General features: G+C 38.8%; 1 protein-coding gene across 3 annotated transcripts in view; it reads left to right on the top strand.

The window, feature by feature from the left end:
* The window catches only part of ap3b1a (adaptor related protein complex 3 subunit beta 1a), an 82,949-nt gene that overhangs the window by 34,643 nt on the left and 29,896 nt on the right, over window positions 1-18,410 (top strand). For all 3 annotated transcript variants that reach the window (XM_018736813.2, XM_018736812.2, XM_018736811.2), the window contains 13 exons: window positions 632-686; window positions 1,078-1,149; window positions 1,668-1,730; window positions 1,939-2,071; window positions 2,436-2,545; window positions 3,627-3,803; window positions 5,137-5,323; window positions 6,460-6,590; window positions 7,220-7,388; window positions 9,893-10,025; window positions 12,528-12,711; window positions 16,836-16,884; window positions 17,326-17,429. In XM_018736813.2, the coding sequence (XP_018592329.1) occupies window positions 632-686; window positions 1,078-1,149; window positions 1,668-1,730; window positions 1,939-2,071; window positions 2,436-2,545; window positions 3,627-3,803; window positions 5,137-5,323; window positions 6,460-6,590; window positions 7,220-7,388; window positions 9,893-10,025; window positions 12,528-12,711; window positions 16,836-16,884; window positions 17,326-17,429 (1,567 nt within the window). The remainder of the gene's footprint in view (window positions 1-631; window positions 687-1,077; window positions 1,150-1,667; window positions 1,731-1,938; window positions 2,072-2,435; window positions 2,546-3,626; window positions 3,804-5,136; window positions 5,324-6,459; window positions 6,591-7,219; window positions 7,389-9,892; window positions 10,026-12,527; window positions 12,712-16,835; window positions 16,885-17,325; window positions 17,430-18,410) is intronic.

Here is an 18,410-nt window from a genome sequence, read left to right as displayed (position 1 = left end):
ATGACACTTGCATTGCCAGCGTGTTTTAGATAAGCAGCAAACAAGCAGTGTTTTAAGAAGGGGTCTGAAACAGACAATGGACTTCAGACCTCTGTCTCCTGTGCCAGTGGAGGTGATCTTTGGTGTACTACCAGTAGGCCCTTCAGTTAAGTGTCGGAATCACTCAAATGTTTAGACTTGCAGAAGAATTGCTCTATCACCCGTTTCGTGTATTTTTTCATATGTATATTTGTTATGTATCATATGTGGCAGTCCACCAAATACTAAATTGCAAAATTACTCCTGTACCCAGTGTTTGATAGCCCTGATTATTTTCATACTGTGACTTATGTAAAAGTGGTTGTGTTTTAAAGCATAGTCCTGGAGCAATGTATGGCTTTCAGAGCGATATGTAATTTCTTGTACGTCCGATGATTGGCTCTTCAGTTTGTCCACTGGGATCTTTACTCTTGCAGGTTCTCAGGATTGTAGGGTTCTACAGTACACAGTCCTCTTTAGGTGGTTTTTATAACAACTGAACTCTGAAAACAATACTAACTATAGTGTGGTAAAAATCTGACACAATCAGTTTTTTTGCTACATATATGTTATATGTCTTCAGATGACTTACGATGTCTTTGTTCATACACAGAGAAGTGCAGTATATTGTGCTGCAGAACATTGCCACCATGTCTATTCAGAGAAAGGTAAGGGCTTGTTTTTACATAACTAGGAGAGTGGACAGGAATACACCGCTCTATAAATCTATCAGTTTGATAACTAGACTTCTTCAAGAGATAATATAGGAGACACAGCCTCACTGTCATTTATGCAGTGTCTTATTGAAAGATAATTGAAATGAAAATAATGACTGTAAATTATAATTATTAACCATATGCCATTTTGTTTATATTTCCAGAAATATTTGCTTTCTCAGAGTCTAGGCCAAAATGCATTAACTTATTAGAATGACATTAGGAAATGTATTCATACTAAATGTAACTAAATGTGGTGCCTACCCAGCCATTCTCAATGCCTGAAATATGTGAAATTTTATTCAATGCAGCATGTTTTAGTTTAATTACTTACTCCCAACAGGGTATGTTTGAACCTTTTCTGAAGAGCTTCTATGTGAGATCTACAGATGCTACCCACATCAAAACCCTGAAGGTAATTGCACTGTGTTCTCCCTGCACTAATCTAACTTTTTAATTAATGCAAATTAAGAAGTTTAAATGAACTTCTGCATAGACCTGTGCATCCCGGTGTTTGAATTCAGGGTAATCAGTGTAGTCAGGTATGACTCCCCCCCCTCCAGTATTAAATCTCATGCTGTAATAGATAAATGAGACTCTTTGGAGATATAAACTAAGTTCTGACTCTGAATGCAGTCTTCTGTGTTTATTTCCATATTCACAACTCACTTAAGTAAAACATGAGGGACATATGCAGGTGCTGGTGGTTCACCATAAGCCACTCTATGGAGCATGCCTACAAATTTTTTAATGGAGTAGGATGTTAGTTTAGCAAACCATATTACTGTGAATGATTGCAGTAATGTGAAATTTTGGGCATAAAATGAATGTTTTAGCTTGAGTCACCATACATCCCATATTGATGTGTTGGGACTAAGATAACTGAGGGCATGTTTTCAACTGTGCTTCTGTTCTCCCCCCCGGCTTCCTTAGCTGGAGATTCTAACAAACTTGGCCACCGAGGCAAACATCTCCACCATCCTTCGGGAGTTCCAGGCAAGCTCATTTTTCTTGCCCTCTTTCCCCTGCCTCTACTGTGTAGGTCAGCAGCACCCCGGTCTTTGTTGGCATCTGATTGCTGTTGCATTTTTCCTGTCAGAAGTAATGTCACGTTGCTTACGATGTGGAGTAAAGGATATTGATAAATCATCTTTTTCCATTCCGTTCAAAACTGCCTGTTCACTATTCAAGCTGTATTTTTCAGACATATGTAAAAAGCCAAGATAAGCAGTTCGCCGCCACCACCATTCAGGCTATCGGGAGATGTGCAACAAACATCTCTGAAATTACAGACACGTGCCTCAACGGCCTGGTACTCCTGCTCTCCAACAGAGATGGTAAGAACAGACTGTACCTTCCTGCCATTTCACGTGAGCAACGGCCAGTCTCACTTTCTTTCTTCATTGCCACGGTATCTATGTGTACAAAGACATTTTGTTGAGTTTTGTGAGAATTCAGCTAAACAAGGTTTGGCAAAAGTTAAGAGCAAAATTTTTATTTCTGTGGATGTAGTATTCAGTTCCAAATCATAGCTAGTAGTTTAATTAAATTGATATCAGATGTTTATTTTTTTCATTCAGTACTTTGTACCATAATTTTCTGCATCTTTTTTCACAGGCTTTTAAATTTAAAGTTTCAAACATTATGAAAACTATTGCCACTTTCACTAGATAATAGCTTTATTTCACCTTTCTCCACCAGAGACTGTGGTGGCAGAATGTGTGGTGGTGATCAAGAAGCTGCTGCAGACACAGCCATCTCAGCACAGTGACATCATCAAACACATGGCCAAGCTGTTGGACAACATCACTGTAAGGGCTCTTCAACACACACACACACACACACACACACACACACACACACACACACCTACCTCGCTCAATGGAGTCAACGACACATATGGCCAAGCTGTTGGATAGTACCTCTAACTGCTTCTCAAAGCGCTTTGTCTTATCATTGTTTAACCCAGTGCAATGCTGAGGCTTCATGCAGCATTTATGCATGTACATGAAGCAGCTCAAGGAAATCTTAATTTGTGCGATAGGGAGGAAACATCATTACAAGACAATCACAAATTCCGTTTAACATTGTTGCTTTTAAAGGCAGCTTCTCAAACTCCTTTACAGTAAAGATATGTGTTGCAGTTGCAAAGCGATGGAGGTTGCAGTAAATTTCAGCCTTTAAGAAGATGCAACAATAGAAGAGCAGCATGGTAAAATAGCAATATAAAGAGATACATATAATGTGATAAAATGATGAATGAAAAATTGGTAAATGGCGAGACTAAAATGGGGTAGAAAAACGAGCATGAAAATTTATTTTCCAGAGATTTTGAACATGTTGATTTTTAAGCCTTTATTTCAAGGTTCCCACAATAGGGGATTATGTCATATTCTTGGAGAAGATTGTTCCGTTAGGGTAGCAGGACAAATCCTAATGACCCATAAAATGCAGGTGAGCTTGAGCAACAATATAAAAGATGAAAGTCAGGTGAAGATTGATTGAGGTGGGGAATAGGCTTATAGAAGGTTATATAGGCAAAGAGGTTCAAGATGTATAAAATGTCATACTAACAATGAGGATTTTTAATTATATACCTTTTAAACAAAGTTTTTGTTATTTTGGAGTATGATCCCAGTCTAGGTTGAGGCTGTGGGCAGCAGGTAGCGTAGCACTTAGTGCTGTTGCTTTTTTGAATCCTAGCTCCTGCCGTAATTCTCATGAGCAAGGTACTTACCCTGAATTGCTCCAGGGAAAAATTACCCTGATGTATAAATGGGTAAAAACATATGTAACTTAACATTGTTTCTTTTGAGAAAAGCATCACCTGAATGAGTAAATGTGCTCCAGTTTATCCATTCTTACTTAACTCTTCCTCCTTTTTCCTTCTAGGTGCCCATGGCTAGGGCCAGCATCCTGTGGCTGATTGGGGAATACTGTGAACGTGTTCCGAAGATTGCCCCTGACGTCCTGAGGAAGGTGGCCAAGAGCTTCACCTCGGAGGAAGACATTGTCAAGCTGCAGACGCTCAACTTGGCAGCCAAACTGTACCTGACCAACTCCAAGCAGGTCCTATATGAGGCCTCTATCACCTCCTGATGTCGCTCTGCATGTCTTACTTTGGTGGCTTTTCCTCTCTGAGACCTAATTACCACCTTGATAGAACTAGGACAATAGGTACAAACTAAGGACCACGAGCAGAAGGTCTTTTGAATCCTCAAGCAAGGTGCTTAATCTAAAATGTTTTGGTCCTCACTCAGCCTACACAAATGCATTAAATGCAAAATTTGTTAGCTGCTGTGTTTCGCTTTGCCAAAGAACTTCTGTTAAGCAGCCAAGGATGAGTATTTCATCCCTATCTTTATGATTAAGGTGGGCTCAAAATCTGGAACAAATTCAGTCAACCTCTGGCATGTACTGTGTGCTTTTTAATATTAGATTTCAGTATTTAAAGGGCAATGATGAGCCCTGACTATCAGACTAGTGGGACAGCACAGTAGATGGAGGCAATGTTCTGCTAAATAGGCAGATCCATTAAATTTTGCTTTAATTTTCCGCATCTCATTGGTTGTGGGGCTCATTTACATAAATGTAAATGTTGCCCCATTTCATGATGGATCTCATGCTTCTGAAGCAAGCAGGTCGGTGCATCTTTGTCTAGAGACCCAGTAGAACTGTTTCCACAATGTCTTCTGGGTAGGAACTCTTTTTTTTTTTTTTTTATTAAATCACAAATAAAAGGCGCTCTTTAGGCCAGACCATAAAAACAGAGAAAAGGGTGATGCGTGAAGTCACTTATCACTGAGGGCATACACATCTCTGCTGCAGACACTGGAAGTAGCAGCTAAATGCTGTGCAAATAATTTGCAGTAATACAGTTCGGTGATTCATAGGCCATCTTTAATGGGTTATAATTCGGAGGGAAAACTGTGAATATGACAGGCAGGGTGGGGCCGGATGTGTCCAGTAACTGTTCTAGTACCGCTTCATGAAGACTAACCCCCCCCACTCTAGAAGACCTGTGTTTTGGGTTGTATTTCTGTATTCATTACCCTCACTCTCAGTCTTCGGCAGCTTTGCCACATATGATTATTTTTTAATGATGCCTTTCTTTCCACCCCAGCGGTTTAATAATCTTGCTCGTGCTGGGCTTTGCGAGTGCCTTGCAGCCCCGGGGGAGGGACTTGTGTCCCGGCTCGCCGATTCGATTGGCTGCTCTGCAGAGCTGGCAGATTTCCCAAAGGGAGATGTTTGTTTTCCAGAAACATTTGTTTTTATTACTGCCTCAGATATGTTTATTCGGAGTTATCAATAATCATGAATTATTTGCTTACTTCTCTCTCGTGCCATCTCTCTCTGCCTTCTGTCTCTCTCTCGGTCTCTCTCTGTTTGGCTACATCAGACGAAATTGCTTACGCAGTACATTTTGAACCTTGGGAAATATGACCAGAACTACGACATCCGTGACCGCACCAGGTTCCTCAGGCAGTTGATTGTCCCTAATGAGAAGAGTGGAGCGCTAAGCAAGTACGCAAAGAGGATCCTACTAGCCTCCAAGCCTGCCCCGGTACTCGAGTCGGCATTCAAAGGTACAGCAGCACCCCTGTCGCACCGCCTCACTGCTCCTGTTTACCCTGCTTCAATGTTGAGATTTTTAGCATAATGTTAGTTGAAGAGTTGCATTAGTGTGGCGAGTATGATATGGTTACAGCTGTCACTTCCAGTCAGAAGGTCCTGGGATGGAAGTGCAGCTCCTGAGCCACTTAGTATACTAACTTAACACCATAAGCTGCCTTACATAAAGGCATCAGCTAAATAAGTAAAATTATGTGTGAGATAAAACTAGAGTTAATTTATGGTCCATTTCACATGTGCTCAGAGAAAAGCTGATATTAAAAAGTCTTGAGGTCCCCCTAAAATCTCAAACCCTTTCTTCCACCAAGAAATAACAAAAGAAAAATCACAACAAATCCTTCTAAAGTGCCATAATGTATAAATTGGAGAAATGTGGTTGATTTTAAGATGCAATAACTTTCTTTAAAAGATGGTTAATGAAATATTATTTAATATCCCCTTCTGCTGCTCTGTTCCTAATATTACTTATTTAAAATTAGCTTTTGACTTAAGGCTGCCTATTAGTACTTGAAAATATTCTTTCCTTTGTTACCAGGTTACTTTTCATAACTACTAAACTAGCCAGCAGTCTGTTTTCAGATTCAAAACCCAAGAAGATCACAAACCTATGAAGAAGACTTCTAAAAAAAAAAAAAAAAATACAGAATTGTGGCATTTATTCTTGTCTTTCTGTAGTGCTGGGAGGTTAATACTTTCTTCAGTACAGAAGTGAGGTGCTTTTGTTCAGAGAACAGAGAAAAAAATTAAAATTCTGAATGAGTGTGTGCCGAGGCATGTATGGGACTTGTTTAACTGCGCTGTCATTCTTAATATTCACAGTAAAGTCATTTTTAGAGAAGCTACATTTCAGCAAACACCTCTAAACACACTGACTGATTACCTTTTTTATTGACCATTATGGGGAAGATTATTGTAATCTATGGGCTGAAATCAGTTTTCTGACCCATTAAGAGCCTCCTTAGTTTGTATTTATACTGTGACATTTGAGCTAATTTAGTGCCAATTACCAGCAGCTCTGATTAAGACTGGACCGTGTGACATTGGGTCCATGTTATTTATTACGTTGTTCCTCTCCCATTCTCCCTAATAGATAGGGATCGCTTCCAGCTGGGAACTCTGTCTCATACCCTCAATGCCAAAGCCAGTGGCTACCTGGAGCTGTCTGACTGGCCGACTGTGGCCCCAGATCAGTCTGTGAGGAACGTGGAGGTGATGGAGCCGGTATGACTCCTTGATCCGGTCTGTAGCGCACAGCAATCCCTCGAAAGACAGCCATCAACTAGAGGGTCAGATCTGTTTGTCTTAGAGATCTAACATGTAACTTCAAAAACACCAAGTCAAATTATATGAAAAATAATGACTTTCGCTGTCTTGAAATATAGCGAGTGTTCACGTCAACTGATTTTATCGTCTTCATCTTAGTTGCTGTGTTTTTTGCTATGTACATCTAATACTGTTAGCTGCAGATGTATTTGTACTACTTTGCCACTTTCAAAAAGCCGTGATAGTAGAGGATTGATCACCTCTGACATATCTGACAATGTAAAGCTACAGCTGTGTTCTTTCCAAGGTCCCCTTACCCTTTTGCAATAGCAGTTTCCTCCCTTAAATGGTCCCCAGACTGCTGTATGGACTAAATATTGAAGTACTTAATAATTTGAAGTGTGCTTTGCTTGTTAGTTACATATAGTACCTTTCTGATAAATGTGTGCTTTATAGCAAGATCCTTTCTTTTCCCTCTCCTTTGCCCCTTTTATCATATTTACACAAGTAACCCTCTGCAGTTGTCGAAAGTGTTTACCATTGTGCAAGGTTATGAGTTGAGGGTTCATCTCTCTACTTGAACACAGGTGAAGGAGTGGGCGCCATCACTCGGCAAGCCAAAGGCCACAAAGTCTGACGACAAGTTCTACTCGGACTCGGGGGAAGAGGAGGAGCAGGAGGAAGAGGCATCTGAGAGCGGGAGCAGCGGCAGTAGCAGCAGCAGTAGTGAAGAGGAGAGCAGCAGTGGGAGTGGAGGTAGAACTTCTTGCAGACTCTGTTGCTTGCTGTTTACATAATTGAGTTATTCTTTTCATAAATGTGTATACACTGCATGCTTTAATACTTAGAGCAGCAGTATTTTGGTCAGCTGACAGATGGATGCCAGTTTTCGATTGGTTCCATTTCTCTGACTGACGGAGACAAACTCGACTGGTCAGCTCATCTTACAGCACATGTAAGGTCTGACAGGACCCTGGGCCAGATGCGATGTGTACACACTCATGTTAATCTTAACATCACTGCCTCACTAGGGTCTAATGAGAGACACAGCTTGTCTGTGTTTTGATGTCTGTGCAACTGTCAGGGCTTCAAGCAAATGCGTATGTTAATCACATTTTATGTGACATTCCTCCTTCTCCACTTGGGTTGGTCCTGATTTATTATTAAATATATTTCATATTGTTTTTTTTTCTTCAATATGGAGGGTTTTATTCTTAAATCCAGTGCATTTGGAAAAAGTGGTTAATCCCAGATTCCCCCCCCCCCCGTGAATGATTATGTAAAAGTACGTAATCACTAGATTTATGTTTTATTTAATCTGGACTTTGTGAGTTGCAACTGCACTGAACAAGGTAGTTACCTTGAACTGTTACCGTAAATATTATCCAGCTACAAAAATGGGTAAATCATCAAGTTTCTTAGTATATAAACCTAATATTGTAAGTATTATAAGTCACTTTGGAGGAAGCGTCAACTAAATGAAAAGGTACAGGAATCTCAGAACTATACCTCTGTGAGTCTGGAAGCATTTTTATGGTTTGTGGGCTAAAAGCTTGAGAGATGCACGACTCGTGAGTGCTACCATTTGCCGAGATCACGGTCAGGAATGAATTAGAACACTGCGATATTTGTTGAAAGGTTCTCCAGTCTTGGCATTTCTCTCTGTTACACAAGCAGACTCTGAAAATTTGCTTTGTCCTTTCCTTTCACACTTAAGCTAAAGCTTGTTCATCCCTGCAATTTCACACACACATTTTGTCACTTAAAGTGGAAGTCTGTGAGTATCGTGGAATACTTGTATCCTGCAAGAAGAACTGCTGCTGGACACTTGAGCATGGTGGTAGTTAACTGATTTGCTCCTCTGAAGTATTTGGATGAATTTATGGGTAAAAATTTGCATAAGTTACTGTGAACTACAGCAGCAGCAAGGTTTCTGTCATTGTGTTTATGCAGTACTGATGTAAACCAACATGTGAAGGTGTTCGTTGTTGCAGATCTTGTTTTTTTACTCCATATTGTCACCGGCATTTCCAGTTTCATTGTTCTGTGGAGTATACAAGTTATTTTTTCCGCAACAGTTGTGAAGTTCTAAAAGTCATTTCTTTAGGAAGCCGATCAAATCAATTGCCTTTCACAAAAGACACAAACTCCGTCTTGATTGCCTATGTATTTCTCATCCAGATCAAACAATCTGCTCATTTGTAGTTGCCTCATTTTTCCGTTCCAATCCACAGTTAAAATTTGCTTTTGATTAATCATAATAATGGTTTTCACTGTGATATGTTTAAAGCCACCTCTATGTTCTTAGAGATGTGGCTTGCTATCCATTTTGCATTAATATTTTATAAATGAGATTTCGGTATCACACTTCAGTTCGGCTAACTATTTAAAATGCTTAAAATTGTCACTGCAGCTTAAGTAAAAGTAATCATGTTGATCATGTTTGTTAATTTGTAGAAATTTAACACAAACGTGGGTGCCTGTGTGTACCAGTGTGTGTCTGTGTGCCATTAAAAAATCATTCATTTTCACAAGAGGTTTCCAGTTCGCAATTCGATGCATCTGCGACGGTTTTTGTGCTCGTTTTCACAGCTGGAGACATTTTCACATGAAAGATTTTGTTTTCCTTTAAGAAACACACTACTTTCTCTTTGACATGTACATTATTCTTGCTGCAGAGCCTGATACTGAGAAATTAGTGTGTTGTCATTTCAACCAGCCAAACTTCCCAAATTGTTGTTTGTCCTTACATCACCTTTGTAGAACTGTAATATTTATGCTGTATTTTCATCTGCACTGGTGATCTGTATTTTGCCAGCTTAATTTAAGTGGGCAAGTTCTTGACTATCAGTGTCATTCAGTTGCTTTAATCAACCATGATATTAAGTAATAGTTTTATACCATGCATATGTATGTACTGCCGCATGTTTGCAGAATTTTTGCATTACATGTCAAATAACAAAATGGTGATGGAAAATGTTATCAGTATATTTAAAAAAAAAAAAAAAATATTCCAAGCAATCTTATATATAGAGTTACAACTGTATATTGTGTAAATAAAATGAACCCTGTGTTACCAGACAGGATATGAAAAGAGACTATTATGTTACTGCTATAATATTATTTATTAGAGCTGGAATTCCAGTTTTTCCCACAAAATGACAGGGGGACCAGGAGGTTGTTGCAAGTGAACTGTGCAAATAATGTGGTGTGTGTGTGTGTGTGTGTGTGTGTGTGTGTGTGTGTGTGTCTGTCTGCAGATGAGTCTGGCAGCGAAGGAGGAGAGAGCAGCAGTAGCGACAGCGAGGGGACCGACAAGAGCTCAAGCCAGTCAGAATCCGGCAAGAAAAAAAAGCCCCGGAAGAAGCCTTCTAAAGCTGACGTCAAGGACAGGTATGGAGCTGACATCACTTCTCCATAATTTCATTTAATATACCAGTCAAATCTGTACCCTTTCTTTCATGAGTCTCTTCTCTACTTTTTAAAAAATAGTTTAGTTGCTGTAATTTAATTGTTTTGAAATTAGTTTCCCACTTATTGTTTGCAGCTGTTTATTAAATACAAGTGTTTTAATGTCATGCTTCCTTTAGCATCTAAATTGTGTAAGTAATGCATGTTTAAAATGGAGTTTAAGATGTGACAGGAAGATTTTGTTACCCATGTTATTTATGCGAGTCAATAGTTATCATTTTTATCAGCTGTACATCCCTCCACTTCCGGAAGTGCTGGCCTGTGGACGGCTGTGCTTTCAGCCTTATGCAAAAAATGTAATCTCTGTTTCCATTAGAGGTTTAGCAGAGAAAACTGTCTAATTTACCATGCTTTCCCATGGCTAAAAAAGATTCAGGATTAGTCATGTCCCGCTCATCGTTGAGGGAGATTTGAATGATGTCTAGCCAACATGTGGCATCCTCATCCACCTGTGCCACCCTTACTACCCCTTCTAGGACATGGTGTGTGCAAAGAAATGAAGGGGCTGACCACATTTGGCATTGTTAATAGGAACTCCCCTCACACTCACCTCCATCACCACCAGCTTGTCTTCCTCCTCTACCTCCGGCACCTCCTTAGCCACAGCAGTAACAGCATCACCCGGACCTGCTAATGCCATCCTGCTCCCTCCATTACAGGCAGTAATTAAAGCGGCTCACCCTGCTGCTTCCATAACAAACAGAGCATAATGCCCTAATTATGACTTAGTTAATTTAAGTCAGGATTTAATGATTTTAAAAGTGATTTATATTGTTTTTCCTGTTCAGAACAAATGAAATCTGTAGCCTAAATTAATACTGGCTTTTCATCATCGCAAAGTTAAAAAGCCAGTTACCATCACATTCTCCTCATTAATTTAACATCTGAAAATCCCAGGCAGGCAAGGTAAACATTCATTATGTGGCAGAATTGAAGTAAGAAAAAAACCCTCTGATAATGGAATATTAAATTAACTTTGCAAACAAAACAGATTTGTCTTCAGTGTTCTTTCAGACTTGTTGGTTTTAGTTGCAGTTTTTTCAGCTCTTTGAAATGGCAGTTATTTTTAACTTTCCCGCAGATTTATTTTCAGCCAATTTTAGTCCCATAAGTGTTTCCTTTAGACAAACACTAGTTACTTAAAGCTTTTAATTTACTTATATGGTCTACTGTCTTTATTACACAAACCATGCAAATCAGTCGTTGGTATGTCTTATTTCTGTCTGTGGATAACTTCATAGTGTAATTTGTTCATACAGCTTTAAATTTAGAACTGAAAACTGACAGTATTGAAACTAAAATTCTTTAATTTAGATCAGTTTTTTGTATTTGATCATATTACAGTTTGATCTGATTATTTTTAGAATTTTATATAAGATTAAAAGAATCACGTGTATGGTTTGAAAACTAAGGCTTTAAGGTTTTTTCAAGTAAAGGAAGTTTTTAAGTTAATATTTCATATTTTTTTTTAAATTTTGTTTAATATTATTTTAAAGAGCAAGTATTTTGCACAATGTCTCTCTGCTGCACATTCCTTTCATTCATTAAATGCTTGTATTGTACAAGAATATTCTTTTTCTTCTGCATATCTACCTTGTCATATCATAAGCAGAGTTGTTATAGCAAACTTTAGTTCCACCCTTAATTTGCTCCTTGAAAATTGCATATTGGGAAAAGGTGTTGAAAGAAATTGCACTTACTATTCCATGCCTATATACATTAATTTCTTTATTTAGCTGATGCTTTTCTCCAAAGTTACTTAGTGTTAAGTTACTTAAAATGATTTACCCACTTATACAGTTTGGTCATTTTTATTGAAGACATTTTAGGGTAAGTACCTTGCTCAAGGGTGTTGCAACTGGAGGTGAAACTTTAACCTGCAACCTTTGGGTCCAAAGGCAGCAGCTCTAACCACTATGCTACCAGCTGCCCCACCTACACCTAACCACCCAAAAACACAGCTGAATTACCTGAAAGGAATTTTTCAAGCACTGCAACAGTAATTAATAGTAATTATGCAATTACATGGATCTTTTAATGTAATCATCAAGACCTAGAAAGAAGTAGGATAGTTTTACACAAACTAACACTGCAATAAAAAGAATAATGAATGAAATGAAAACACACTTCAAAACTCACGGTGAAATATAATAGAAATCTCAGTAAATTTGAATTACAAAGTATGTAAGCGGTCTCAGCAGCAATACAAACACACAGTGAAGAAGAGAGAGTAGTATGCTCAAAGGTTTGTATCCCATGCACTTTCTTCCACCATAATTTTTGTAACGCACTGAGCTAACAGTTCTCGTTAAACAAGAAAATAGATTGTAATAGCCACTGGGCATAATTGCAAAAGATGTGCACACACAAACAGTAAGTCATGTGTTACAGATTTGCTTACCACTTGCTGGTTTTGCTCTGCAGTGACTCTGATGATGCCAAAGAGAAGAAAAGACCAAAGCCCAAACTTGACAGCGTCTCCTCCCATTCCAAGGCCTCCTCTTCATCGGACAACACCGCCAGTTCTGGCTCAGAGTCGGAGGAGGACACCGACTCAGACTCTGAACCCGAGCAGAAGAAGAAGAAGAAGCTGAGTTCAAAACCTCAGGTGAGACAAATCCTTTCCTTTGCGCTAGTTGGATGACTGCCCTGCTGTCTTTTAGGAACAGCCCTTTGTGAGTTCCAGGCTGCTCCTTCCATAAGAGCTGTTTTCTTTTGAAGTCTGCAAAGAATTCTTCATCCTAGATTCCCTAGATCAGTTTTTCTCATATCGAAGAGTAATCATTTTCATACAATTGATTTAAGTTTTTAACCAGTAATATGTTAATTTAGTTATGCTCACTGAGACTTTGTTACTTTAATCCATCAAGAACGCTTTAAACATCCACGTTAATTTATTCTTAGAGATACCTGTAAATGGTATGCTGAAATATGTAACTTTTTTTCTTATTTGACTTTTATTTCAGGCTGTATGTGCCTCTGCCTCCCTTGAGTCCATGTTCATTGCTGTAGCTGTCAGAACTGGCATTGCCATGGCAACATACACTTTGTACCAAAATATATTTTGGTGTTCATTATCTGAACCATTTCCAGCTTAGTGTGGTTGTTTTGTAGCTTACAAAGGATACGTGCATATATCTTACTTTAGATTAACATTGTATCACATTTTTGTCACCCCTTTAATCAAATTTTTGCCTTTAATCAAATTGCCATTCAAATTTTTAACTATTGGTTAGTTAGTTAAATAAATGGATTAATAAAATAATTATATTTGTAATACAAAATGCATGCAAACATGTGACCCACTTTCTTTGCAGTTTTACATAGAAAGGAGGAGAAGTATAGAGTTCTTTTTGTCATCCTTAACAAAAAATGTTTTTTGTCGTATTTTTTGGGGCTTGCTATAAATTCCAAAATAATGGCATTATAAACAATTTTAATGTGGGTATGGTGAGAATCAGTTACTGTTAAACCAATCAGTGAGAGCAATGTGATCTTGAAAGAATACTCAGAGTACTATCTTGATGGTAAATGGGTTCCCCTTAAGGATCACTTACCCACAGGCCCTGACACTCTTTGACGTGGAATACTTGAGCAACTCTGTTTCAATTAATGTACCTTTTATTGCTCCAGTACCATATTTAAAAATGTGTTAGATACCCCTTAGATGGAGTGTGATAATTCGTGCAATTCCGTCACACTTCTCTTAATAATCATTAACAAGATGAAAGCTTTTATCAAAGAAAGCAAGCATGGAACATCCATTTAGGTGCACCATAGATATGAGATGTGCTAATGTTCGCTGAAATTTTGTTCTGTCTTGCGCTCTATTGTACAGTTGGCTTAGAGTCCTTGAGTGTAAGTACTTCTCTTTTTTTTCCACACACTATTTAGCGTTGCAATTAATTTGGGTGAAAAATATTTCAACAGTGAATCTAGTGCTGTGCTCTAGCCTGTTCAAAAAAGTTTAAATTATTTTTAATAAGAAATGCTGGTTTGAAATTATGCATTGGTTATGTAGCATGATCTCCATACTTAACTGTGATCAGGTAGTTAATCATCATCATTGAAGCTATTACAGTTTTTGTGAGAACATGTCATCCATTGTCAAATAATTTTTAAGGTTAGGTTTCATAGTCCTGCAATGGGGAGCGACTATGAAACCTTGTACTCACACCTCTCCAAAACATACATGTAGCTCAGTCAGAGATCTTCTATAGAATCACCCCTTCTTAACTTTCTTCCTCACCTCACAATATACCGTCTGATGTTTCAAGACGTAATGCCACAGTGGAAGATCCGTCAGCGCAGTTTGTTTGTTGCTGGTGCCGTTGTGTAAATGTGGGGAGGCTGAGAAATAAAATTTGCACAGTGAAATGCGATTTCTCCTGCCTCTTCTCCTTGGCTCCATTACTCTTGCCACGCTGTGAAATTCTCATTTTACACAGTTTGCTGGCTGGGGCCATGAATTATGCATTGTGCCAGAGAAATCCTCAATCTCACGCTTCAAGCCCTGTGTGCGTTACCCAAGTTCCATCTCTATTACCAAGATGAATAGTCGATTGGGGAATATTTGATAGGATATGGTTTTAACTTCATTGTTTGTTTTCAGTATTAAGCTTCTCTTTCGGGAGATTTCTTTTGTCTGTAGTGTCGAAGTGAAATTTTATGGTTCTTTGAGAGAGCTGGGGGGGAAAAAATACGGGTTTATGAGAGTACACAATTTATGAAAAGCACGCATAAGTTAAAATGCTTTCACAGTGAGGCTGTTGTGGTGAAACCAAGTGCAGAGCCAAGCAGTGGCAAACGAGGGCACACCATTGTAATTCTCGCCATGCGAGGTCACCCTACCTTGAGCTGTGAGAATGTTTGTATCAGTTTTGACAGCTGAACAGAATGGGTTTTTTTTTTTTAATGAAAATTACAAAGGAGAAAATGTAGATGTAGCCACAATTTCATCGCAAACACCTCGTCGTTCAGAAACATACCAAACATAGGCAGCGATACATTGCGTTTGAATCAAGTTTGCGACTTATTCACGTTGTCCCCTTTACACCAATCATTTTGTTCAAGACAGATCTGGTTATTTTCATGTGATGTTAATAGTGTTATGTTAATAATGAGTTTCACAGAATGTGAAGTGTACTATAGGAAATGGCCACAAGCCTTGCATCACTCAAAATTCCAGACCACCACAGGACTTATTCCGATTAAACTGTGATTGGTTGAGCCAGACGATAACGCCTCGTAATCGGGCTTCTGGGAAGGGAAGAGGTTTTGTGTCATACTATTGCTTTTGTCCTCTTTGATTTATTCACATGTGAAATAGCTTGGACATTCACATTCATAACTCCATAGATATTTGTGGTGAACACCGAACCTCATTCAATGGTGATAAAAGGACTTTCTTTACTATTTTTGCATCACTGTAATTATTTTTTTAGTTAATGTAATGTAAACAACCAATGTTCATTATTTTCAAGGCTTGTATGCTTGTACTATATGTATAGGGATAACTGTCTACCTTAATGCATCTCAAAGCGCTATATTACTGTTAAGAATTAAATTTCTTTATAAAGTTCTTGTGTGACAGTGATATTTTGATTAAATTTAATTTCAGTCTTAAAAATGACTCGTCACCTCTGAGAACAGTGAAAAGTCATTTTTTATTTACGTTTTTTCTGCCACCCAACAATACATATAAAAGGAAAAAAGCCTTACTTCAAGTTCTTTAAACGTTTTTCATGTATTCAGTTTTGAACATATGGTCTGATGCATTTCAGAACAGTGCACTCATGTAAAGTGTGAAATTTCTTCTTCGAAATTATGCTGTCAGTATCTCTAATCCTTTTTGGCACCATACTTTAAAGAAACAGGTTGAAGCACAGCAGTGTCAAAAGTGAGTCTGAAAACTTAATCTGTATTAATTTATAAATTAACAAAAATGCCTGCTTGCCTTTAAAAACTGACCACTGGAGAGTTGAGGTGGTGCCAAGTTTCATTAAAATTAAGTTATTCAGGAGGTTAATAGTTACTGTAATGGTAGCAACTGCAAGAAATTCAGTGTAATTATTTAATAAGATTACATCAAATTTGTCAGTACATTTAAAAATCATTCTATCAAATCCATTAAGTATATCAAATAAGTGTTTTAAATCCCTAGACCTTTAATAATTTATATTAATAGCCATCACGCTTGGAGAATTGTTATGACTGCTTAGCAGTCAAAGTAGTCATAGCAATGGTTTAGTGCTTGTAATAAACAGCAAGCGTTTTTCTACAGTAGTTGTTTACTGTGTTATCGTAATGAACAGTGGTAAAAATCAAGTCGTCTTCACGTTTTCAATGTTATTTGTGAAATTTTTCATTTAAATCTAAGTGAAAACACTGAGTGGAAATTAGCAGCTAAAGACCTCGATGGGGTGTGATGAATCATCAGTTATTGCTTTGCACCCCAGTTCCCCAACCTTCTCTGACACCTGGTAACACACACAGGCACAGAAAAACTGTGTTCAGTAGGGGGTGCCCTGGGACTGCTGCTGTGGCGGCCCTGAACACCAGCAGATGGGCTGAATTTGCAGCTTGTTGGTCACTCATGTGTACACTGTGAAGAGTTCCTTAATGTGGGTATTCTGCCCAGCAGGAATTGTTCACTTTATTTACACTGTTTCCACTAACACGGTTGCTTTTTTGAAATAATTTACACTGATCAGTTTTGCTGACTCTTCATAGGTTCAAGAAAAGCCCAAGAAGGAGGTGTCCCTGCTGGATTTAGATGACTGTAAGCTTAATGTTACTCATCTATCCACACAACATACTGTTCTTTGGTGTAGTAATGCATTTGTGTGATTCATTGTGTGTGCAAGTAATTTCTATGTTGTTGTTGTAGCCCTTTGACTTCAAATTGTAGAATAGCCAGTGTAGTCCCATCTACTTTAGCATTTCCTGTGATTTTCATATAAATTCAAGTCCTCAGTCTTGTGTTGTGTGCTATGCAGCTGATATAATGAGCCAAATAAGAACAAAGTGTTCAACTCTTAAAGGAAACACTGTATACTGACAGTTGAGCAATGTGCTGTGTCTTCTGAGTCAGATAAACTGATGTAAGACTAAGTACACACCTTGGATCAGATTCCATCGTTGCTTTACCAGACCACCCAGTCTGTTTTGCATGATTCCTAAATGATCCTACTGACTAGAATCACATGGCTTTTTCTTCCAGTTGAACCAATGCCCGCATCCGCCCCCAAGGTCCCAATCCTCTCTCCCAGCTTGCTGTCCGATCTGCAAGGCCTGTCTCTCTCCAGCGCCTCTTCCGCCATTGAGGTGAGCTTTGTGTTGCCATTTTGCCATGTGAGGTGTCCACTGAGCCCTTTGCCTCAAGGTGGAGTAGAAATTCTGACAGTCTTTTTATTTGAGATGATGATAAAAGGACACCGGCCTTCCTTTGGGAAGGGAAGGGAGTGGCTTGAAGGATGTCGCCTGCAGTATGTGTGTTTTTTCAAGTTGACCTTTTTCCTCCCCGGACGCAGCGTCTCCAGTCAGGGCGCCAGTAGTGAATAGCTCCTCTTTCACGCTGTGCCTCCAAATCCCCAGATTTGTCAGCATCCAGCCTGCATGTGCTCTCCGCTGCTATTGGCTGCTGTCTCACCGCAGACCCCATTTCTGATGGCTGACCTTTTCCCGCTTGACGACTCTTTTCTCATCTGAAGAAATCCCCTGTCACAGGGTGTTTAGGGAGAAATGGTGTTCTTTGGGGTCCATCTACTTTTCCCTTAACATTGTCTTTGTTGAAATCTGGTTTCCCCCCACCCCGGGTTGTGTCTTTTTATGATCAAACATTTGGTCTGGTCTGTCTTCATAACATGAAGCGGTGGCGCTCACCCACCGCAGCCCTCCGCCAAAATCATTTATTAAGCGTGAATGTGAAACACTGTTTATTCTAAACATCACCCATATCTCAAAATAACACTTCAGTGTAATTTACCTGATTTATTTTTTGCCATCAGATTTTTTCATTGCTTAAATTTTTGTGATTATTAACCTTGACTCCCCCCTCAAAAAAAAATCTGCAAGCCCTGTACAGTGTTGTGGTTATGTTTAATATGCTTCCCTCCATCCTGCCCTGGCAAGAGTTCATTACATAGGAATAAAATGTCTCAATGCCTGGAAGGGACCTCAGGTTCAGATCTACAGAAATATGCTTTAACCTTCCCTTGTGTAAAAGGCCAAATGAATCATATTAAAGATCTCAGAGCGGCGCGCTCCAGCAGTGAGAAATTAATTAGTATCTGAGGAATGGAGATA

The sequence above is a fragment of the Scleropages formosus genome, chromosome 6 (assembly GCF_900964775.1).
Source record: "Scleropages formosus chromosome 6, fSclFor1.1, whole genome shotgun sequence".
Classification (NCBI taxonomy): domain Eukaryota; kingdom Metazoa; phylum Chordata; class Actinopteri; order Osteoglossiformes; family Osteoglossidae; genus Scleropages; species Scleropages formosus.
Note: the sequence above shows the minus strand (reverse complement) of the source record. Positions and strands in the feature narration are given on the sequence as shown.